The sequence below is a fragment of the Lontra canadensis genome, unplaced genomic scaffold (genome assembly GCF_010015895.1).
Source record: "Lontra canadensis isolate GAN:19392208 unplaced genomic scaffold, GSC_riverotter_1.0 scaffold32, whole genome shotgun sequence".
Taxonomy (NCBI): domain Eukaryota; kingdom Metazoa; phylum Chordata; class Mammalia; order Carnivora; family Mustelidae; genus Lontra; species Lontra canadensis.
The window spans coordinates 18,198,710-18,222,506 of NW_022631026.1; the positions used below are offsets into that span (position 1 = coordinate 18,198,710).

A 23,797-nucleotide genomic window follows, 5' to 3' on the forward strand; every position below is an offset into this window, starting at 1 on the left:
TAATTTTTTAAAAAAAATATTTTATTTATTTATTTGACAGAGAGACAGAGCGATCACAAGTAGGCAGAGAGGCAGGCAGAGGGGGAGGGGGAAGCAGGCTTCCAGCTGAGCAGAGAGCCTGATGCTGGGCTCGATCCCAGGACTCTCTGATCATGACCTGAGCCGAAGGCAGAGGCTTAACCCACTGAGCCACCCAGGAGCCCCGGTAGTATAATTTTTAAAAAAGATTTTATTTATTTACTTGACAGAAAGAGAGAGAAGGAACACAAGTAGGGGGAGTGGGGGAGTGGGAGAGCAGCGAGCCTGATGTGGGGCTGGATTCCAGAACCCTGGGATCATAACCTGAGCAGAATGCAGATGTTTAACGACCCAGCCACCCAGGCATCCTTAAAGTAATTTTTCTTTTTTAATCAAAGCTGCATTGTAAATGTTTTTGTTACTGAAACAGTTAAATTTCTCTCTGTTCGCATATTCTGTTGTTTCAGTGAGAAATTCAAGTAGCTCTTCACTTTGTTAGTCTCTTATGTTGTACTGCCTTGGAGTTGTAGTGGAAATACAAAGGCTCTGGAGTCAGATAAACCTAAGCTTTGCCGGCACCTGGGTGGCCAGTTGGTTAAGTGGCTGCCTTTGGCTCAGGTCATGATCCCAGGGTCCTGGGATTATAGTTTATGTTATGCCTATTTTAAGGCATAGGGAGCCTTGCGCTCCCTACTCAGTGGAGAGCCTGCTTCTCCCTCCTCCTCTGCCTGCTGCTCTGCCGCTCTGCCTACTTGTACTCTTTCTCTCTGTCAAATAAATAAAATCTTAAAAAAAAAAAAAAAAAGAAAAAGAAAAATCCCCAGTTTGAATCCCATTGCTGTCTTTACTACCCTTAGAGCAACTTAGGTAGTAGCTCCTTTGAGCTTCTGTATCGTATCTACAGAACAGAGGGGAGGGGGTGCATCTGTGTTTGTCCCTCAAAGGTTTTTATGAGAATTAGATAGCTAGCATAAAGCACTCAGAACAGTATTAGCACAGGGACCTGGGTGGTTCTGTTGGTGGAGTGTGCGACTCTAGATCTCAGGCTTGTGAAAGGTTTATTTATTTGAGAGAGAGAGAGAGAGAGAGAGAGTGCATGGGATGGGGAGGTTCAGAGCAGGGAAAAGAGACTCTCAAGCCAACTCTCTGATGAGCGCAGAGCGGCACATGGGGCTCAATCTTGTGAGGTTTCTATCATGACCTGAGCTGAAATCAAGAGTTGGACCTGGCTTGGATTATGTCCTGAGCCAAAATCAGCAGTTGGATGCTTAAACAACTGAGCCACCCAGGGGCCTCTAAAATAAAGTCTTTTTTTTTTTTTAATTTAAAGATTTTTATTTATTTATTTGACAGAGAGACAGAGAGATCACAAGCAGGCAGAGACAGGCGGAGAGAGAGGAAGGGAAGCAGGCTCCCCGCTGAGCAGAGAGCCTCATGTGGGGCTGAATCCCAGGACCCTGGGATCATGACCTGAGCTGAAGGCAGAGGCTTTAATCCACTGAGCCACCCAGGCACCCCTAAAATAAAGTCTTTTAAAAAATAGTAATAATAGCATGTAGTAGAGACACAGTAAATGGTAGGTGCAAAGTCTGTGGTTCTTATCAATATAGAATATTTTATATTCACTTATCTGAGGAGAAATGTTTATTTTTGTATTATGCTGTTTGTTTTAAATACTTGAGGTAAATGTCCATTTAAGGAGACAGACAGCTATTTCATACTTAAAATAGTGAATGCTTCTGTACTAAACAAATATTACTTGTTTTTTATTACTTATTATTGTATATAAATATTTGATACTAATATATAATTGTGAGATTGTGTCTGAGGACCTTTAAGACCACCCCAGGCTTGATTTGCTGAGAGGATGCAAAGGACTCAGCATATAGTCATCCTAATGACTTTGATTTATTATATTATTATAAGAAGATAACAAAGAGGGAAATTGGGTGGCTCAGTTGTTAAGCGTCTGCCTTTGGCTTAGGTCAGGACCCCAGGGTCCAGGGATCAAGTCTCACATTGGGCTCCCTGCCAGGCGGGAAGCCTGCTTCTCCCTCTCCTACTTCCCTGCTTGTGTTCCCTCTCTTGCTGTATCTATCTCTCTCTCTCTCTCTCTCTCTCTCTCTGTCAAATAAATAAATAAATAATATATTTTTTAAAAAAGATACAAATAAAAATCAGCAAAGGGGAAAAGCACATGGGGTGAACTTCAGAAGAAGCCAGGCACAAACTTTAAAGAGTCCTTGCCCGGTAGTATCACCCAGGATGCACTTAATTCTCCCAGTAGTAAGTTATGAGACCACATGTAAATTGTTGTTTATTACCTAAGGAAGTTAATTATAAATCAGTCTGCGGTTTTTATTGGGTGTTATAGTATGTATCAGTACTATGAATGTAATTAGATAGTATGGTATCCGTACAAAAATATTAGGAATAGATTTTATAACTTTCTTTGTAACAAAAAAATAGATATTGTTAGAAATACTGGTCCAGGGGCGCCTGGGTGGCTCAGTGGGTTAAAGCCTCTGCCTTCGGCTCAGGTCATGATCTTAGGGTCCTGGGATCGAGTCCTGCGTCGGGCTCTCTGCTCAGCAGGGAGCCTGCTTCCTCCTCTCTCTCTGCCTGCCTCTCTGCCTATCTCTCTCTGTCAAATACATAAAATCTTTAAATAAAATAAAATAATTTGCCAAAAATGACATAATTTATAAAAAAAAGAAAGAAAGAAAGAAAGAAATACTGGTCCAGTAAAAAAATGAAAAGACTTTTCCTGAGTATATCAGTAGTTCAAAGACTCTAAGTGGTGAAGACCCATGTCTACCGTATGTGCTCCCAAACAGATGCATATCCTATACCCGTTTGGACAATAGCCAATAACCTTATTTATTCAGAACGCAGTAGTGAGTGACAAAGTCAGCAGAAGAGGGTATTCTGTAGCCAAAATAGATGTTTCAAAGTCCTTTTCTTGAACTTGTGTACTTTTTATTATCAGAGAAACTCCTGAAACTTCAAGACTATATACTGAGCCATAACAACTTTGTATCTGGTTTTCAGATTATAGAGAGGAGTATTGATAATTGTATCATAAAAGGATAGTGACAAGTAAGGGAAAGGATGATGGAGTAGAAAGCATAGATGAAATAATAAAGTTGTCTGAATATTTTTAGTGTTAAGGAAAGTCTTCATGAATTCGTATGGCCATGGGATTTTGCTGCATTCTGTCTTAATATAGTAGAATACAAAGGGATTCCCTGTATTATAAATAATAAAGAAATTAAATATGGTGTACTTTCCCATTTTTCTGTCAGGAATGTTGTTTTTTTTTTCAAACATTTTATTTATATATTTGACAGAGAGAGAGACAGCAAGAGCAGGAACCCAAGCAGGGGGAGTGGGAGAGGGAAAGCATGTTTCCTGCCGAGCAGGGAGCCCCATGGGGGGCTCATGACCTGAGCCGAAGGTAGACCCTTAGCGACTGAGCCACCCAGGTGCCTTTTAAATTTTTATTAAATTCATGCTCTTTTACATTTTTATTTTGTTTTATTTTAGTGCGTGGGGGAAGAGGGGCAGAGGGCGAGAGTGTGAAAATCTTAAGCAGGCTCCATACCCAGCGTGGATCTCGATGCAGGGCTTGATCTCACAACCCTGAGATAATGACTTGAGCTGAAATCAAGAGTTGGATGCTTAGGGGCACCTGGGTGGGTCAGTCAGTTAAGCGGCTGCCTTTGGCTCAGGTCATGATCCCAGGGTCCTGGGATTGAGCCCTGCATGGGCTCCCAGCTCAGTGGGAAGTCTGCTTCTCCCTCTCCCACTCTTCATGCTTGTGTTCCCTCTCTCACCATGTCTCTCTGTCAAATAAATAAATAAAATCCTTAAGAAAAAGAGTTGGATGCTTAACTTACTAAGCCACCTAGGAGCCCCTCTTTTCATGCTCTTTTTAAAAATTATTAATAATAAACTTTATTTTTAAGAATAGTTTTAGGTTTAAAGAAAAATTGAGCAGAAAATACACTTCCCATATTCCCATCCTCCCCTTCCCCAGCGCACATAGTTTCTTATATTATTAACATCTTGTATTATGTAGTATATTTGTTATAATTTGGAACCAATATTGATACATTATCATTAATTGTAGTTTACATTTCGGCCCATTTTTGTATTGTAATGTTCTTTGGGGTGTGACAAATGTTGCTGTTGCATATGGGGTTGTGCTTTTATTTATTTATTTATTTATTTATTTATTTATTTATTATGATGGTGATGATTATTTTAGTAATCTCTGTATCCAATATGGGGCTTGAACTCTCAACCCTGAAATGAAGAATTGCATACTTTTCCATCTGAGCCAGCCAGGTGTTGTGCTTTTAATTCCAGGTAGTAGTTATTGTTGGTTTATAGGAAAGCACTTGGCTTTTATATATTAATCTTCTACAGCTTTGCTAAAATTGCTTCTTAGTTCCAGGAGTTTGTTGTTGTTGTTGTTTGGGATTTTCTGTGTACACAATCATGTCATCTACAGTTTTTTTTCTTCCTTCCCAGTCTGTGTACTTTTTATTTCCTTTACTTGTTTTACTGACTTAGCTAAGATTTCCAATATGGTATTGAAGAGGAGTAGTGAGTAGAGGCGCATCTTTGTCTGATTCCTGACCTTTGAGGGAGGGCATCTAGTTTCTTGTCGTAAAGTGTGATGTTAGCTGTGGGTTTTCTGTAGATGTTCTTTATCAAGTTAAGAGAGTTCTTCTCTGTTCCTAGTTTGCTGAGGGTTTTTAATCAAGAATGAGTGTTGGATAACATCAGACCTAGCCATATTTAGCCTACCTATGCTTAGGATAAGAATATTTCTTAAAACTTGGTTCTTATTCCAATATTTTGTACTACGTTTAATTCTCACTCTGTTCTGAGATAGAAGTTAGAACCAAGCTTTAATTCTAAATGAAAAAGAAAATGGTTTTTAAGATGTGCCTTTGAACTGCAATTTAGAATTTCCAAGCTAATTCAGAAAATACTAGCTTTTTCCATAAAGGACTCTTTTTTTTTTTTAAGTAAATATTTTTATTTATTTGACAGAAATGACAAGTAGGCAGAGAGGCAGGCAGAGAGAGAGGAGGAAGCAGGCTCCCTGCTGAGCAGAGAGCCCGACGCAGGACTCGATCCCAGGACCCTGGGATCATGACCCGAGCCAAAGGCAGAGGCTTTAACCCACTGAGCCACCCAGGCGCCCTCCATAAAGGACTCTTAACTCTAGGAACAAACTGAGGGCTGCTGGAGGGGAGGTGAGTGGAGGGATAGGGTGACTGGGTGATGGGCATATTAAGGAGGGCATGTAATGTGATGAGCACAGAGTGTTACATACAACTGATGAATCACTGACCTCCACCTCTGAAACTAATAATATATTATATATTAATTAATTGAATTTGAAAAAAAATTTAAAAAAGAATGCGTGTTGGATGTTGTCAGATGCTTTTTATCTGTTGATATGATCATGATTTGCTATAGCATATTGATGTGATGGATTATATTAATTGATTTTCTCATTTTGGATCAGCCTTGCATACCTGTAATAAATCCTGCTTGGTTGCAGTAAGGATTTTTGCATCCGTGTTCATGAGAGATACTGGTGAGGGAGCAGAAGCCAAGCTGAGGGTAAAGCACAAGCCGACACCTCACAATCCCCCCAACTTCCAGGTGGGATAATGTGTACACTCCTCAGACACTCTTAAACTAAGGGAGGGAAAAAGCAAATGGTTAATAGAGACCACAGTCCATGAGTCTTCATCAGTTTACAAACGTCTTAGTGACTTATAAGAAAAAAAGGTTCTTAACCAAAAACCTAACGTCCAGAAGCAAACTCAGTTATTTCAATGTTAATTGCTTTATTAGAGGGAAAAACCACCTTAACTTAACCAAGGCAAGGCCTCAGGTATCTTGTAGGTTCTTTTTAGCATATGAAAGTTCTTTCGAAAACTTCCGTTTTTCCTTATCTCCCCCTGGGCACCCCTCACAACCTCTGAGCAGCAGCTCTTTTCTGCCTGTGGGTCCTGTCCCCATCCTTTAATAAAATCACCATTTCTGCACCAAAGGTGTCTCAAAAATTCTCTCCCGGCTCTTGGCTCCAGACCTCATCTACATTCAGAAACTACATCAATATTGTTTTTTTTTTCCTTTTTTGAAATGTCTTTGTCTGGTTTTAACTTTATTTTTTTTAAGATTTATTAATTTTAGAAATGGGGGGAGACAGAGTGTGCGCATATGAGTAAGGAAAGGCGGGTGAAGGAGCAAAGGGATGAAAATCTCAGACTCTGCTGAGCGGAGAGCCTCGTGAGATCATTACCTGAGCGAAACAAAGAACTGGAGTGAACAGTTCTTCTGCTTTTATCTTCTTGAAGACGTTGTAGATAAATTGGTATCATTTCTTCCTTAAATGTTGGATAGAATTTACTAGTGAAATCTTTTTATGTTTTTAAGATTTTATTTTATTTATTTATTTGAGGGAGAGAGTGCATGTGCACACAGGTGCATGTGGGAGCTGGCGGGGGGCTGAGCTAGGAGGCAGAGGGAGAGGGGGATGCTCTCCTCAGCAGGGAGCCGCACGCTGGGCTCCATCCCAAGACCCTAGTGTCATGACCTGAGCAGATGGTCCGGTCAGTGAAGCTTAACTATCTGAGCCACCCGCTAGTGAAATCTTTTCTGCCCAGTGGTTTCTGTTTTGGAAGATTGTGAATTATTGACTCAGTTTTCTTAATAGATAGGAGCCTTTGTGTATGTTCCTAAAATTTTGGTGGATTGTCCCTTTCAAGGAATTGGCCTATCGAAGTTACCAAATTTGTGGGCATAGAGCTGTTTATAATGCATCTCTACACCCTGTACTCTGAACCTCTTAAAAACCTAGATTCTCGGGGCGCCTAGGTGGCTCAGTGGGTTAAGCCTCTGCCTTCGGCTCAGGTCATGATCCCAGTGTCCTGGAATCGAGTCCCACATTGGCTCCTTGCTCAGCAGGGAGCCTGCTTCTCCCTCTGCCTCTGCCTGCCATTCTGTCTGCGTGTGCTCATTTGCGCTCTCTGTCTCTGTCTCTCTCTCTGACAAATAAATAAAATCTTAAAAAAAAACAAAAACCTAGACTATTTCTTGCTCATCTTTGTATCTCATCACCACCTACCATAAAGTACTCAATAAATGTTTGAATGACTTGAATTAACAAAATGAGGCTTAATGGAATTTGCATATCCAATAGATAAGATAAAGGACTAAAGCTACTTTAGATGCTCAGCTTTATTGTCTTTTTATTTAGTAATTGTGTATAAACTGCTTTCTTATAGCTGGGACACAGGGGTGCAAGAGCACCTGGTTCTGAGGGTCCCAAACATACCAGGTTCAGGCACTGGACACTGACAAAATCCAAAGGCAGTGAAACAGGAAAGGAATTTATTTCAGGGAGGCAAGTGCCAGAAAAGACAGCAGACCAGCGTTTCATACTGTCTCCAGAGTGCCAAAAATGCTACCAGGTTTAAGGTAACTATGGGACAAAAGTGGATGGGTGTGTGCAGGTAGGCTGTGAAGGTCAAATTGATCATTGTCTTGGAGTCAGTCAGTCATGGGCTGGGTCTTTGCTGGTTTAGGGCAGTCCTTATTGCTTGAGGGGTAGTTTCAGTTCCCATAAGGGGATACTTTGCCCTTAGGGTCTTTCACCTGACCCAAGAAACAATCTTGAAAGAACCCAACTAGAAAGTAAGGTCAAGATGGAGGCAGCCAGGGGCGCCTGGGTGGCTCAGTTCGTTAAATGTCTGACTTCAGCTGAGGTTATGATCTTGGGGTCCTGGGATCAAGCCCTGCATTGGGCTCCTTGTTCAGCGGGAGTCTGCTTGTCCCTCTGCCCCTGCCCTCCTCTCTCTCTCTCTCTCTCTCTCTCTCAAATAAATAAAATCTTAAAAAAAAAGGAAAAGATAGAGGCAGCCAAAGTCCACTTTTTCTGGCAAATACCAGAGAGCGTTCAGGGGTCCTAATAATATACATATCTAATACTGTGCTCCAGCATGTGTACTGATAGGTACTGTATATCAGGTATCGCTTTTGTATATGTTTGCTGTAATATACGCAGCAACCATGTAAGATACGTGCTAGTATCTGCATTTTGCAGATGAAAAAATCCAAATCACGTAGAGGCTGCTAGGTTTCTCGCCCAGAGTCAGTGTGATAGAAGTTAGAACCAAGTACACCAAAGCCTGAACTCTCATTAGATAATATCCTCTACTGCTACATAGCTATACTGATTAAAGAGGGGAAGATCATTAGTATTGTGAGAAATCATCTTAGGATGTGATTATTTTTATGTAAAAAGTGTGTCATTGCTTTCAGAAAGGCATAATTAATACTTTGTGATAATATGAAGCGTCTTAAGAATGTATATAGAGAGATTACCTAGAAGAGTAAAAAGAGTATACCTAAATTAAAATATTGCTCTGAGTGTTAGCATTTTAATAATAACATAGAGATGACTATTTTGTCTGGCGCAGTGATTAAGAGCACAGGCACTGGTAGCCTAGGTTCAGTTTCCAACTCTGCCTCAGAGTAGCTTTGTGATCTTGAGCAAATTGCTTAGGGGTTGTGGGGGAAGCAGAGGGAGAGGGAGAAGCAGGCTCCCTGCTTAGCGGGGAGCTCTGACAGTGTGGGTGGATCCCAGGACCCCAGGATCACGACCTGGGCTGAAGGCAGGCAGAAACTTAACCAACTGAGCCACCCAGGCGCCCCCTCTTTTTTTTTTTTTTTTTTTTTTTTGGCTTAAGTGTTTTTGTGATGTGCTAAATGGGGATAAAAAAAATATGTGCCTTTTTAGGTCATTGTGAGGATTGAATGAGTTAATTCATGTAAAGTACTTAAAATAGTTCTCAAAATATATTAAATGCTTAATAAATGTTAGCTATTAAGAGAAGTTTTATAGCATATCATAGACAAGATGTGGAAGGCAGATTAATAGTGTTTTAATGTTGTCTTTGCCACTTACTACCTCTAACCTCATGTAACTTAACCTTTCTGTGACTCATTTTCTTTCCTCTAAAAATGTGGTTGAGAGTATCTTACCTTATAGTTCCTGGCACAGTATGAGAGCTGTAAAAATATTATTTATGGAATCTGAGAAGTTACACTTCAGGAGATGTATGAATTTTCTGTATGACTTTAAAAAGTTTGGTCAGAAACCATCTTTCCTGTTAAACCAAATCTTCAGTAATATTTCTTGATAAAATACAAATGCAAAATGAAAACTAGTAGATGGAGGGTAGGCAAAAGGTATAAACTTTCAGTTATAAAATAAGTAATGAGAATGTAATAGATAGCATGGCAATTATAGTTTAAAATATTCTGTGCATATTGGAAGGTTGCCAAAAAAATTACATCTTAAAAGTTCTGATCATAAGAAAAAAATTTCTCTGTGTATGGTGATAGATGTTAACTAGACTTGCTGTAGTAATCATTTCATAGTATATACAAATCATGTTGTACACCTGAAACTAAGATGTTGATTATACCTCAATTTAAAAAATAGTACTGAGGGGCGCCTGGGTGGCTCAGTGGGTTAAAGCCTCTGTCTTCGACTCAGGTCATGATTCCAGGGTTCTGGGATCTAGCCCCGCATCAGGCTCTCTGCTCAGCAGGGAGCCTGCTTCCCCTCCTCTCTGCCTGCCTTTCTGCCTGCTTGTGATCTCTGTCTGTCACATAAATAAATAAAAATATTTTTTTAAAAAATAGTACTGAATGTCAGACTACTACAAATCAAAAATCTTCAGTGGGAAATCTCATTCTGTGAAGTATGCAATCAATCAAAACTATGATTAGGGGTGGCGCCTGGGTGGCTCAGTGGGTTAAAGCCTCTGCTTTCGGCTCAGGTCATGATCCTAGGGTCCTGGGATCGAGCCCCACATCGGGCTCTCTGCTCAGCAGGGAGCCTGCTTCCTCCTCTCTCTGACTGTTTCTCTGCCTACTTGTAATCTCTGTCTGTCAAATAAATAAATAAAATCTTTAAAAAAAAAAAACTATGATTAGGACTGTTCTGGCATATTATCGCCTTTAGTTTCGAGTGCTTTCTGTTGGGGCGCTGAGTTGCTCAGTTGGTTAAGGGTCTGCCTTCAGCTCAAGTAATGATCCCAGGGTCCTGGAATCTAGTCCCATTTCGGGCTCCCCACTAAGTGCAGAGTCTTCTTCTCCCTCTCCTCCCGTCCCTCCCTGCAACTCATGCTCTTGCTCTTTCTCAAGTAAATACATAAAATCTTAAAAAAAAAGTGCTTTTTATTACCAGAAGATACATAGTAACCCCTTATAAAGCTATTTTGAGGGGCACATGGCTTAGTTGGTTAAGCATATGCCTTCAACTTGTGTTGTGATCTTAGTATCCTGGGGTCAAACCCTGCATCGTGCTCCTTGCTCTGAAGGACAGGAGCCTGCTTCTCCCCCTTCCTGCTGCTCCCCTGCTTGTGCTCTCTCTCTGTCAAATAAATAAAATCTTCAAGAATTAATAAATAAAGCTATTTTGAGCTTTTGGGAAAGAATTTTTTTTTTTTTAACTCTGGACCAGCAATTTTCGACCTGGTAAGATATATATATATTTTTAAAGATTTTATTTATTTATTTGACAGAGAGAGAGAGATCACAAGTAGGCAGAGAGGCAGGCAGAGAGGGAGGAAGCAGGCTCCCCACGGAGCGGAGAGCCCAACTCGGGGCTCGATCCCTGGACCCTGGGATCATGACCTAAGCTGAAGGCAGAGGCTTAACCCACTGAGCCACCCAGGCGCCCCGACCTGGTAAGATTTTTGTCCTGCAGAAGATATCCGGCAGTGTCTAGAGATGGTTTTAGGTATTCTAACACTGGAGGTGGGGTGGGTGGAATATGCATGATCTGGGCATTTAGTGGGTAGAGGCTACAGATGCTACCAAATATCCTACAATAATAGGGCAGCACACAACAAAGAATTATCCCTCCCCAGATGTCAATAGACTGAAGTTGAGAAAACCCTGTTCTGGACCAGAAAGGTTAATGACTTGCCAAGTTCACATATCTGCTAGAATCTTAATTTAGAAGTGGGTCTAAACTGCGGAACTGGAGGCATTTCCGTTCAGCACCCTTTAACTAGAAATTCATGTAAATTTTTGGAAAAGTAATGGTAGTGCTTAATATTCTTTTTTTGTGTGTGTAGGGTTTGTGAAACAGGATCTGACAACCAACCTCTTAGTGATGATCGACAAAGAAATTGTGAATATTTTGTTGACAGCCTTTTTGAGGAAGCTGAGAAGGTTGGTGCCAAATGCATGTCTCCCACTGAACAGAAAAAACAGGTAAATGTCCATACTTTTTTCTCATCCAGTGTTTCTCAAAATAGAGACCATATTTTGGGTCCATGAGTTCAAAACTTTCTCGTAATAATAGTAAGATATTGTTTATCCTTGTCACTGTGTTGATTTTGTGCTCATACTACAGAAGTGATGGTGGTTAAAACTGACAGTGCCTTGGGAGGAATGCAGGCAGTGACACCAAACTGTACTAGTAATTACTGTATTTTTTGCTTGTCATTTGGTGGGGAATATGCTAGCTGCTAGTAAGTGTGTCCTTAATGAAGCCGGGCTTGGGATAGCTTTATAACACAGTGTGTGGGGGGAGAGTGCCTTGGAAGTAGATAGCTTAAAACCTTGCAAGCCTGAATTTGCCTTTATTCTGTCTTCACACTTGATTGATAGAATGCTGTTCTGGTAACTCAGCCTTTGTTGTGGGTTTTGTTTTGTTTTGTTTAAAGATTTATTTATTTATTAGAGAGAGCACTTGTGCACCTGTGTGAGCGAGCAGGTGGAGGGATCCAGGAGAGAGAGAGAGAAAGAATCTCAAGCAGACTCCATGCTGAGCAGGGAGCCCCATATGGGCTCTGAGATCAGGACTCAAGCTGAAACCAGTGGTCACTGGTTAATTGACTGAGCCACCCAGGTGCCCCACGGTATCTGAGCCTTTGTATGTGGCACGTTTTTACTCACTGAAAGCTACTAGAATCTATAACTCTGTGTTCTTTTGGGCCTTGATGGTGGGTCCTTTTTTATTCATTCAATCTGGAAACTCATGTTTTACCATTCTAGGACATTTTCTTATGTTGCTTTATCGATATTTTGCTCTCCTCCATTGCTGGTCTCTCTAGAATGCTTTTACATACATATTGGACCTCTTGGATCAAGCCTCTTAATTTTTTATTGTTTCTTCTGTGTTCTACCTCTTTGTAATTTTGTTCTACTTCAATTGGGATCTATCTTTGACCTTATATATATCATATATAAGGTCAAAGATATATATAATACATATATGTATATATATCAGTCTTTTTATTCAGTTTCCAATTTCAGTTTCTAAGAGCTCTTTTGTTCCTGAACATTCCGTCTCTTTCAGATATTATAGTCTCATAAGAGTGTATTATCAATTTTGGATTTTTGTTTTTGTTTTTTTCTTTTAAATAGGCTCCATCCCCACTGTGGAGCCCACCACGGGGCTCAGACTCACAACGCTGAGATCAAAACCTGAGCTGAAATCAAGAGTCTGGATGCTTAGGCGTACCGGGGTGGTGTAGTGGTTTAAGTGTCCAACTGTCACTTTGGCTTGGGTCGTGATCTGGGGCCAGGAATCAGACGCTTAACCAACTGAGCCACCCAGGCGCCCCGTTTTTCAGTTTCGTCTGTTTTCCTCAGTGTCTTTATGAAGGAATAGTTCTTTTCCTATTTGCTTTGTTCTCTTTTATGTGAATACCCTTAGAGCAGAGACATGGTTATAAAGGGCAATATAGTTAAATGGTTAAAAGTATGGATTCGGGGCACCTGGGTGGCTCAGTGGGTGAAGCCTCTGCCTTCAGCTCAGGTCATGATCTCAGAGTCCTGGGATCAAGCCCCGCATCGGGCTCTCTGCTCAGCGGGGAGCCTGCTTCCGCCGCCCCACCCCCAGCCTGCCTCTCTGCCTACTTGTGATCTCTCTCTCTCTGTCACATAAATAAATAAAAATATCTTTTTAAAAAAAGCGTGGATTCAAGGGGCGCCTGGGTGGCTCAGTGGCTTAAGTGTCCTCTTCTTTTTTTTTTTTTAATTGTTTTTATTAACATATAATGTATTATTTGCCCCAGGGTACAGGTCTGTGAATTGTCAGGCATATACACTTCACAGCACTCACCATATCACATACCCTTCCCAATGTCCATAACCCAACCACCCTCTCCATACTACCCCCCAGCAAACCTCAGTTTGTTTTGTGAGATTAAGAGTCTCTTATGGTTTGTCTCCCTCCTGATCTCATCTTGTTTCATTTTTCCTTCTCTGTCCCCCAAACCCCCCCACTCTGCCTTTCAGATTCCTTATATCAGAGAGATCATATGATAATTGACTTTCTCTGATTGACTTATTTCACTCAGCATAATACCCTAGTTTCATCCACGTCATTGCAAATGGCAAGATTCCATTTCTTTTGATGGCTGCATAGTATTCCATTGTGTGTGTGTGTCTTTATCCATTCATCTGCTGATGGACATCTAGGTTCTTTCCATAGTTTGGCTATCGTGGACATTGCTGCTATAAATATTCAGGTGCACATGCCCCTTTGGATCACTACCTTTGTATCTTCAGGGTAAATACCCAGCAGTTGCTGGGTCATAGGGTAGCTCGATTTTCAACTTTTTGAGGAACCTCCATGCTGTTTTCCAGAATGGCTGCACCAGCTTGCATTCCCACCAACAGTGTAAGAGGGTTCCCCTTTCTCCGCATCCTCTCCAACATCTGTTGTTTCCTGACTTGTTAATTTTAGCCATTCTGAGTGGTATGAGATGGTATCTCACGGTGGTTTTGATTTGTATTTCCCTGATGCTGGGTGATTGGAATGCTTTTTCATGTGTCTGTTGGCCATCTGTATGTCTTTTTTGCAGAAATGTCTGTTCATGTCCTCGGCCCATTTCTTGATTAGATTCTTTGTTCTTTGGGTGTTGAGTTTGATGAGTTCTTTATAGATTTTGGATACTAGCCCTTTATCTGATATGTCGTTTGCAAATATCTTCGTTTGTCTTTTGGTGTTGTTGACTATTTCCTTTGCTATGCAAAAGCTTTTGATCTTTATGAAGTCCCAATAGTTCATTTTTGCCCTCGCTTCCCTTGCCGTTGGCAGTGTTTCTAGGAAGAAGTTGCTGTGGCTGAGGTCGAAAAGGTTGCTGCCTGTGTTCTCAAGGATTTTGATGGATTCCTGTCTCACATTGAGGTCTCTCGTCCATTTTTTAGTCTATTTTTGTGTGTTTATTTATAAGGAAATGGTCCACATTTTTCTGCATGTGGCTGTCCAGTTTTCCCAACACCATTTGTTGAAGACTGTCTTTTTTCCATTGGACATTCTTTCCTGCTTTGTTGAAGATTAGTTGACCATAGAGTTGAGGGTTTATTTTTGGGCTCTCTATTCAGTTCCTTTGATCTATATGTCTGTTTTTGTGCCAGTACCATACTGTCTTGATGATTACAGCTTCATAATAGAGCTTGATGTCTGGAACTCTGATGCCACCAACTTTGGCTTTCTTTTTCAACATTCCTCTGGCTATTTGGGGTCTTTTTGGGATTTTCTCTTTGTCACTAAGACTTGTAAGTTTTACTATTAGATAACGGGTGTGGACCTATTTTTGTGGATTTTGAGGAGGATTCTCTTTGCCTCCTGGATTTTGATGCTTGTTGTCTTTGCCAAATCAGGGAAATTCTCTGCTATAATTTGTTCCAATATTCCTTCTTCCCATCTCTCTCTTTCTTCTTCTTGTGGAATCCCGATTATTCTAATGTTGTTTCGTCTTATGGTATCACTTACCTCTCAAATTTTCCCCTTGTGGTCCAGTAGTTGTCTCTCTTTTGCTCAGCTTCTTTATTCCCTGTCATTTGGTCTTCTATATCCCTAATTCTCTCTTTTGCCTCATTTATCCTATCAGTAAGAGCCTCTGTTCTTGATTGCATTAATACCTTTTTTTATAATTTCAGCTTGGTTAGATTTTATTTCTTTTATTTCTCCAGAAATGGATTTTATTTCTCTAGAAAGGGTTTCTCTAATATCTTCCATGCCTTTTTCAAACCCGGCTAGCGCCTTGAGAATCGTCTTTCTGAACTCTAGATCTGACATTTACCAATGTCTGTATTGATTAGGTCCCTAGTCGTTGGTACTGCCTCTTGTTCCTTTTTTTTTTTTTTTTTTTTGTAGTGAGTTTTTCTGTCTTGTCATTTTATTCAGATAAGAATAAATGAACGAGGGGCGCCTGGGTGGCTCAGTGGGTTAAAGCCTCTGCCTTCGCCTCAGGTCATGGTCTCAGGGTCCTGGGATCGAGCCCCGCGTTGGGCTCTCTGCTCAGCAGAGAGCCTGCTTCCTCCTTTCTCTCTGCCTGCCTCTCTGCCTACTTGTGATCTCTCTGTCAAATAAATAAATAAAATCTTAAAAAAAAATAAATGAACAAGGGCACCTGTGTGGCTCAGTGGGTTAAGTGTCTGCCTTTGGCTCGGGTCGTGATCTCGGGGTCCTGGGATTGAGTCCGCATCTCATCTCGGGCTCTCTGCTCAGCGGGGAGCCTGCTTCCCCCACTCTTTCTCTGCCTGCCTCTCTGCCTACTTGTGATCTCTGTCTGTCAAATAAATAAATAAAATCTTAAAAAAAAAAATGAATGAGAGAATGAAATACTAAAAGGGTGGCAAATACCCCAGAAAAAGTATGCTAACCAAATCAGAAGAGACCCCAAACCGGGGGGGGGGGAGAGAAGAAAGGAAGTAAAAAGAAATGAAACAATATATGTATATATGTTAGATTGGTGAATAGAACAGAGCCACCCACTTGATTTTGTATTTTGGTCTCTTAGAAGAAACTACCTCCCAAAATTTTAAAGAAAGAAAAACTTATATATATATAAAAATAAGGGTAAACACAATGAAGGGATAGAATATGACTGTAAAGATAAAAGTTTTAAAAACTAAAAAAGGAATGCATAAGATAAGTTGGTTGGAAAAAGAAAGAAGAAAAAGAAAAAAAAAAAAAGAGCAGAGAATGTGTTCAGGCTGGAGACTAGAACAAAGCCCTGTGCTAGATTTAGGGTATATTTTGATCTATTAGAAGAAATTATATCCCAAGATTTTTTAGAGAAAAAAAAAATCTATATATATATAAAAAAATAAGGTTAAATACAATGAAGGATAAAATGTGACTATGATAATGAAGGTTTAAAAAGATTTTTTTTTTTTTTTAGAAAGGTATTGTTGTTGTTTTTTAAGATTTTATTTATTTATTTGACAGACAGAGATCAGAAGTAGGGAGAGAGGCAGGCAGAGAGAGAGGGGGAAGCAGGCTCCCTGCTGAGCAGAGAGCCCAATGTAGGGCTCGATCCCAGGACCCTGAAATCAGGACCTGAGCCAAAGGCAGAGGCTTAACCCACTGAGCCACCCAGGCGCCCCTAGAAAGGTATTGTTAGATAAACTAGTTAAAAAAGCATTAAAAGAGGAAAAGTTTTAAATAATAGAATAAGAAAAAAATAAAATTAAAAAAAATTTAACTTTGCAAGACTAAAGGATCATGGGGAGAAAGCCATGAATTCCATGCATTGCTTTCCCCTAGCTCTGGAGTTCTGCTGTTCTTCTTGATCTGTGAGCTTGGTCTTGGCTGGATGTTTTTGCTGATCTGGGGGAGGGGCCTGGTATAGTGGTTCTCAAATGTCTTTGCCTCAGGAAGAATTGCACACTGCCTTTGCCAGGGGCCAGTCTAAGAAATCTGCTCAAGTTCACTCTTGGGAGTTTTTGTTACCTGAACACTTTCTGTAGAGCTCTGGAGGACAGGAATGAAAATGGTAGCCTCCCAATCTCCGGCCCCATAGGAGCTGAGAGGTCAGGGCCTGCTCCTCAGTGCGCCCTCAGAGAAAAGGGGTCAATCCATCCTGTCTCCCTGGTCTCTGGCTGTGTTCCGAGCTCACCTGGCCTGTGACTGAGCATTTCTGTCTCTGGCGCACAGCCCTGTTTGGAGTCTCCAAACGCAGCAGATTCCTGCCTCCAGAGGAGAAAGGTGAGTCTCCCTGGATCTGCCACTTGTGGGGTCCCTTCTCAATGAGCAGTGCCTTGCCTGTGCCTCGGATCACAGTTTAAGGTAACCCCAAGCTGAGAGCTCGCTCCTCCGCTGCATCTCTGTAGTTGGCGTCCCTGCTCTAATACCTGCGAGCTCTGCCACACTCAGACACCCCTGATCTTTCAGTGACCCTGCGGGTCCTGAGATCACACTGTCCCCGCAAGGGCTCCACCCCTGTGTAGCCCCTGGAGTGATATACCTCAGTGGAGCAGACTTCTAAAAGTTCTGATTTTGTGCTGCGCTGCTCCACCGCTTGCTGGAAGCCAGCCCCTCCCCCCACGGTCTGTATTCCCGTCGTTTTCGGATTCATTTCTCTGCACATCCTACCTTTCAGAAAGTGGTCAATTTTCTGTTCCTAGAATTGCTGCTCTTCATCTCTTCGATCTCCTGTTGGGTTTCTAGGTGTTCAGAATGGTTTGACATCTAGCTGAACTCCTACGACCTGATGTCCTTTCAGTCCGCTACTCATCCGCCTTCTTGCCTCTTCACCTAAGTGTCCTACTCTTGATCTCAGCTCAGGTCTTCATCTCAGGATTGTGAATTCAAGCCCCACGTTGGGCTCCATGCTGTGTGTGGAGCCTCCGTTCTCCTGTTTTGTTTTGTTTTTTTAAGATTTTATTTATTTGAGAAAGAGCATGAGAGGGAGAGGTAGAATCTGAAGCAGACTCTGCACTGAGCACAAAGCCCAACGTGGGGCTTGATCCCACAACCGTGAGATGATGACTTAAAAAAAAAAATGTGGATTCAAGCCCCAGCTCCACCCCTTACTGACTGTGTGACTTTGGATAATTTAATCAATCTGTGTTTCCATTTCTCTCTATATATAAAGGGATAATAATTCCTACCTTGTGTGGATTTTGGGAGGGGTAAATAAGTTTATATAGGGAGAGTGCTTTAAATAGGATTTGTTACACCCTAAATACATAGCTAGGTAGGTAGATGTGCTAATAATATATGCTATTGTTATTATGATTATTTTCCTAACATCTTAATGGAGTGTTTCTTACTTAGTAGGTACTCAGTAAATGTATATTGAATAAATGCTGAAGACAAGGGAGAGGTTCTACTAGTCTGATATCTTCCTTCCTTCCTTTACTTATTTATTTGAGAGAGAGAGAGAGAACATGCAGTTGGTAGGGGAGGGACAAGCAGACTCCCTGCTGAGTAGGGATCCCAATTCAGGGCTTATGGGATCATGATGACCTGAGCTGAAGTCAGATGCTCAACCAGCTGAGCCACCCAGTCACCCCTGTTCTGATACCTTCTAAAACAGTTTTTTTGTTGTTGTTTGTTTTGTTTTGTTTTTAAGATTTTATTTATTTATTTGACAGAGACACACGAGAGAGGGAACACAAGCAGGGGGAGTGGGAGAGGGAGAAGCAGGCTTCCTGCTGAGTAGGGAGCCCAATGCAGGGCTCGATGTGGGGCTCTTTCCTAGGACCCTGAGATCATGACCTGAGCTGATGGCAGACGCTTAACAATGGAGCCACCCAGGCCCCCCTTAAACAGCTTTTTAATCAGTCCTGCATTTAATCTGAAGTAGCCCTGAATTAAGTAAACTCTGTGCCCAACATGGGGCTCGAACTCAAAACCCCGAGATCTAGAGTTTCGTGTCCCCTGACTGAGCCAGCAAGGGACCCCATATACATTATTTTTGGATATTTTATATGTGATGTTCGCTCTTAAGAATGATACATTAGATTTTGGAGAGGGTTTAGGGGGATTGGCAGAAGGTGGTCAAAAGGCATAAACTTCCAGTTTTAAGATAAGTAAGTACTGGGGATACAATGCATAATGTGATGACTATAGTTAACACTGCTCTGTGATACCATAGGACAGTTAAGAGAGTAAGTCCATGAAGTTCTCATCACAAGGAGAAAATTCTTTTTTCTTTTCTTTTCATTGTGTTTGTATAAGATGATGGATATGAACTGAACCTATTGTGGTAATCATTTCACAATATATATAAATCAAACCATAATGCTGTATGCATTAAACTTACATAGTGATATGTGTGTTTCTGGAGAAAAAATTGTAGTTGTGCTTGGTAATGGATGTTGACTAAACTTACTGTGGTAATCTTCAGTATATGCATATATGAAATCATTATGTTATACGGCTAAAACTAATGTTATATGTCAGTTATATCTCAGTTTTTATAAAGGAATGATACATAAAATATATACAATAGAAAAATTTTCAGACTTTTAATCTAGAATATTTTATAATAATGCATTTTGTTTCTTAACTGCTTTGCAGGTGGATATAAGTATAAAATTATGGAAAAATGGATTCACAGTCAATGATGATTTCAGAAGTTACTCTGATGGTGCAAGTCAGCAGTTTCTGAACTCCATCAAAAAAGGGTAAGTAGTCTTTGTAAATAGAAGGATTATTTTAAGCATGTTTCATTTGGAAGAATCCATGTTATTGAATATAACTGTAGTTGGCATGAATCCCAGAAGCACTATAAACATATGGATAAATTTCATTATGTAACTATTAAAAACTTCTGTATGCCAAAAGACACTTACATACAGTCAGAAGACAAGTGCTGGACTGGGATACTTGTTACATATATGAAATGCAGATGGAATATGTACATAATTTTTAAAAACCAGTAAAAAAAAGGGATCTTTTATATATTTGTACCATTTTATCTACTTAATAACAGAATAGCATGCATTTGGTAAAATGAATGACATTTGTATATTAACATGGGAATATTTCTGCGGTACATTGTTTTTAAAAAACAGTTTGCAGGGGTACCTGGGTGGCTCAGTTGTTAAGCATCTGCCTTAGGGTCAGGTCATGATCCCAGGTCTTGGGATCAAGCCCCACATTGGGCTCCCTGCTCAGCAGGAAGCCTGTTTTTTCCCTCACCCACTCCCCCTGCTTGTGTTCCCTCTCTCACTGTGCCTTTCTCTGTCAAGTAAATAAATAAAATCTTTTTTTAAAAAATGAAAAAAAAAAAACAGTTCACAGAATACTGAAGAGTGTATATAGATCAGTACCATTTGTGGAAAAATAAAATAATTACATGGAGTTTTAATGTATGTATAGAGAAAAATCTAGGAGTTGTAACACCAGTTTTGCCGGGTTTGGTTTTGTTTTGTTTTGTTTTGTTTTGTTTTGAAGTACACTGTAGGCCCAACATGGGGCTTGAACTCACGACTGCAAGATCAACAAGAGTTCCATGTTGGGGGTGCCTGGCTGGCTGGCCTGATACAGGGCTCAATCCTAGGACCCTGGTATCATGACCTGAGTCAAAGGCAGACGCTCAATGGACTAAACCACTCTGGTGTCCCTATTTTTTTTTTTTTTTAAGACTTAATTATTTTCAGAGAGAGTATGTGTGCACCGAGAGGGGGGCAGCAGAAGAAGGAGAGAAGCAGACTCCCTGCTAAGTGTGGAGCGCCATGCAGAGCCCCATGTGGGACTCAATGCAGAATCGATCCCACGACCCTGAGATGATGACCTGAGCCAAAATCGAGTCCGGTGCTTAACCGAGTGAACCATCTGGGTACACCTATTATTATTTTCTCAAGATCTATTTAGGGGCACCTGGGTGTCTCTGATGGTTAAGCTTTTGCCTTTGGCTTAGGTTATGATCCCAGGGTCCTGGGATCGAGCCCCACATCAGGCTCTCTACTTGGTGGAGAGCCAGCTTCTCCCTCTCCTTCTGCTGCTCCCCCTGCTTGTATTCTCCTACTCTCTCTGTCAAGTAAATAAAATCTTTTTAAAATAATAAAAAATAGGGGTACCTGGGTAGCTCCGTCGGTTAAGCAACTGCTTTTTTAGGTCATGATCCCAGAGTCTCAGGATGTAATCCCTCATGGGGTAGGAGGTCCCTGAGTTTGCTTCTCCCTCTGACCCTCCTCCCTCTCATGCTCTCTCTCTCCCTTTCTTATTCTCTCAATAAATAAATAAAATCTTAAAATAATAATAATAATAAATAAAGACTGACTTATTTGAGAGAGAGAGCGCATGCTCCTTCAAGCGGGGGGAGGGCAGAGGGAGAGAATGTCCAAGCAGGCTCCCTGTTGAGCAGGGAGCCCAGCGCAGCTTGGTCCGGGACCGTGGGATCATGACCTGAGCCTGCAACTCTTGATCTCAGGGATGTGTGTTTGAGACCCATTTGGGTATTAAGGTTACTTGAAAATAAAGTCTTAAAAATTAAACTACATTTAGAGGCACCTGGATAGTTCATTTGGTTCAGCCCCGAGCAGGGAGCCTGTTTCCTCCCTGCTCATGCTCTTGCTCACTATCTCTGTCTCTCTCTCAAATGAATAATAAACAGAATCTTTTTTTAAAAATTACATTTAGTTTTTTTTATTGGAAAGATTATATGTCTCTTCTATATATTTTTCAATTCTGTTTGCATTCTGAGAGTAAGTTTTTTGGAGAAAGAAAAAACATTGGGAGCTTTATCACTTTGTTTCTTTACCTTCCAAGGGAGTTACCTTTGGAATTACAGGGAATTTTTGATAAAGAGGAGGTGGATGTTAAAGTTGAAGACAAAAAAAATGAAGTATGTATGTCAACGAAGCCTGTATTCCAGCCCTTCTCAGGACAGGGTCACAGACTAGGAAGGTGAGTAGGCTCATAATGTGCTTTCCACATACAGGCTTGACTAATGTTCAGCTTGTCATTATTTTATGATACAGACCCGCTCTGTAGAGCTTATCATTTCTCGCATTGGAAATGAGATTTTTCATGTTAACTTCTATGAGGACTCCTGTTTATCTTAGTGTAAATTAACATATGCTGGCAGTACACTGAAAAATCATGAAGGCTTTTTTGATTTTACCAATTAAAGGACCTGTATTACTGAGGACTTTAGACAGAATTGATGGGTAAATCATTTTTCTCCTTTGCACCCACCAACTTGAGCATAGCCATTAATGTTACAGAGTACATATGCTAGCTTCAGATTATAGGGTTACATTTTATAGTTATCAGTGCCTTTAGCATTTATGTTCTATATTACGTATCTGAATTTTGTGGTAATAAAAATGAAAAAATGCATGATAAAATTAGTACCCCTATCAAAGCCTTTAATTGTTAAATTTTGTAGTCTTCATCATATCTAACTATGCTTTATGACAGTTTACAAAGAGATTACGTGTGTGATTATTTTGATGAATTCTCATAGATTATCAAGATTGATAAAATTTTTTTTTAATAAATTTTATTTTTTGTAAACATATATATATATATTTTTCCCCCCCCAGGGGTAGTCTGTGAATCGCCAGGTTTACACACTTAACCGCACTCATCATAGCACATACCCTCCCCAATGTCCATAATAACCCCACCCCCCCAAACCCCCTCCCCCCAGCAACCCTCAGTTTGTTTTGTGAGATTAAGAGTCACTTATGGTTTATCTCCCTCCCAATCCCATCTTGCTTCATTTACTCTTCTCCTACCCCCTTAACCCCCCATGTTGCATCTCCTCTCCCTCATATCAGGGAGATCATATGATAGTTGTCTTTCTCCAATTGACTTATTTCGCTAAGCATGATACCCTCTAGTTCCATCCACGTCGTCGCAAATGACAAGATTTCATTTCTTTTGATGGCTGCATAGTATTCCATTGTGTATATATACCACATCTTCTTTATCCATTCGTCTGTTGATGGACATCTAGGTTCTTTCCATAGTTTGGCTATTGTAGACATTGCTGCTATAAACATTCGGGTGCATGTGCCCCTTCGGATCACAACGTTTGTATCTTTAGGGTAAATACCCAGCAGTGCAATTGCTGGGTGATAGGGTAGTTCTATTTTCAACATTTTGAGGAACCTCCATGCTGTTTTCCAGAGTGGTTGCACCAGCTTGCATTCCCACCAACAGTGTAGGAGGGTTCCCCTTTCTCCGCATCCTCGCCAGCATCTGTCATTTCCTGACTTGTTAATTTTAGCCATTCTGACTGGTGTGAGGTGGTATCTCATTGTGGTTTTGATTTGTATTTCCCTGATGCCGAGTGATATGGAACACTTTTTCATGTGTCTGTTGGCCATCTGGATGTCTTCTTTGCAGAAATGTCTGTTCATGTCTTCTGCCCATTTCTTGATTGGATTATTTGTTCTTTGGGTGTTGAGTTTGCTAAGTTCTTTATAGATTCTGGACACTAGCCCTTTATCTGATATGTCATTTGCAAATATCTTCTCCCATTCTGTCAGTTGTCTTTTGGTTTTGTGAACTGTTTCCTTTGCTGTGCAAAAGCTTTTGATCTTGATAAAATCCCAATAGTTCATTTTTGCCCTTGCTTCCCTTGCCTTTGGCGATGTTCCTAGGAAGATGTTGCTGCAGCTGAGGTCGAAGAGGTTGCTGCCTGTGTTCTCCTCAAGGATTTTGATAGATTCCTTTCTCACATTGAGGTCCTTCAACCATTTTGAGTCTATTTTCGTGTGTGGTGTAAGGAAATGATCCAATTTCATTTTTCTGCATGTGGCTGTCCAATTTTCCCAACACCATTTATTGAAGAGGCTGTCTTTTTTCCATTGGACATTCTTTCCTGCTTTGTCGAAGATTAGTTGACCATAGAGTTGAGGGTCTATTTCTGGGCTCTCTATTCTGTTCCATTGATCTATGTGTCTGTTTTTGTGCCAGTACCATGCTGTCTTGATGATGACAGCTTTGTAGTAGAGCTTGAAG

The 23,797-nt window shown here is 40.7% G+C and overlaps 1 protein-coding gene across 4 annotated transcripts in view; it reads left to right on the forward strand.

Annotated features, from left to right (window-relative positions):
* UBXN2A (UBX domain protein 2A) overlaps positions 1–23,797 on the forward strand; it is a 56,814-nt gene that overhangs the window by 14,165 nt on the left and 18,852 nt on the right. For all 4 annotated transcript variants that reach the window (XM_032866932.1, XM_032866929.1, XM_032866931.1 and 1 more), the window contains exons 3-5: positions 11,202–11,340; positions 19,397–19,503; positions 21,593–21,730. In XM_032866932.1, coding sequence (XP_032722823.1) covers positions 11,202–11,340; positions 19,397–19,503; positions 21,593–21,730 — 384 coding nt within the window. The remainder of the gene's footprint in view (positions 1–11,201; positions 11,341–19,396; positions 19,504–21,592; positions 21,731–23,797) is intronic.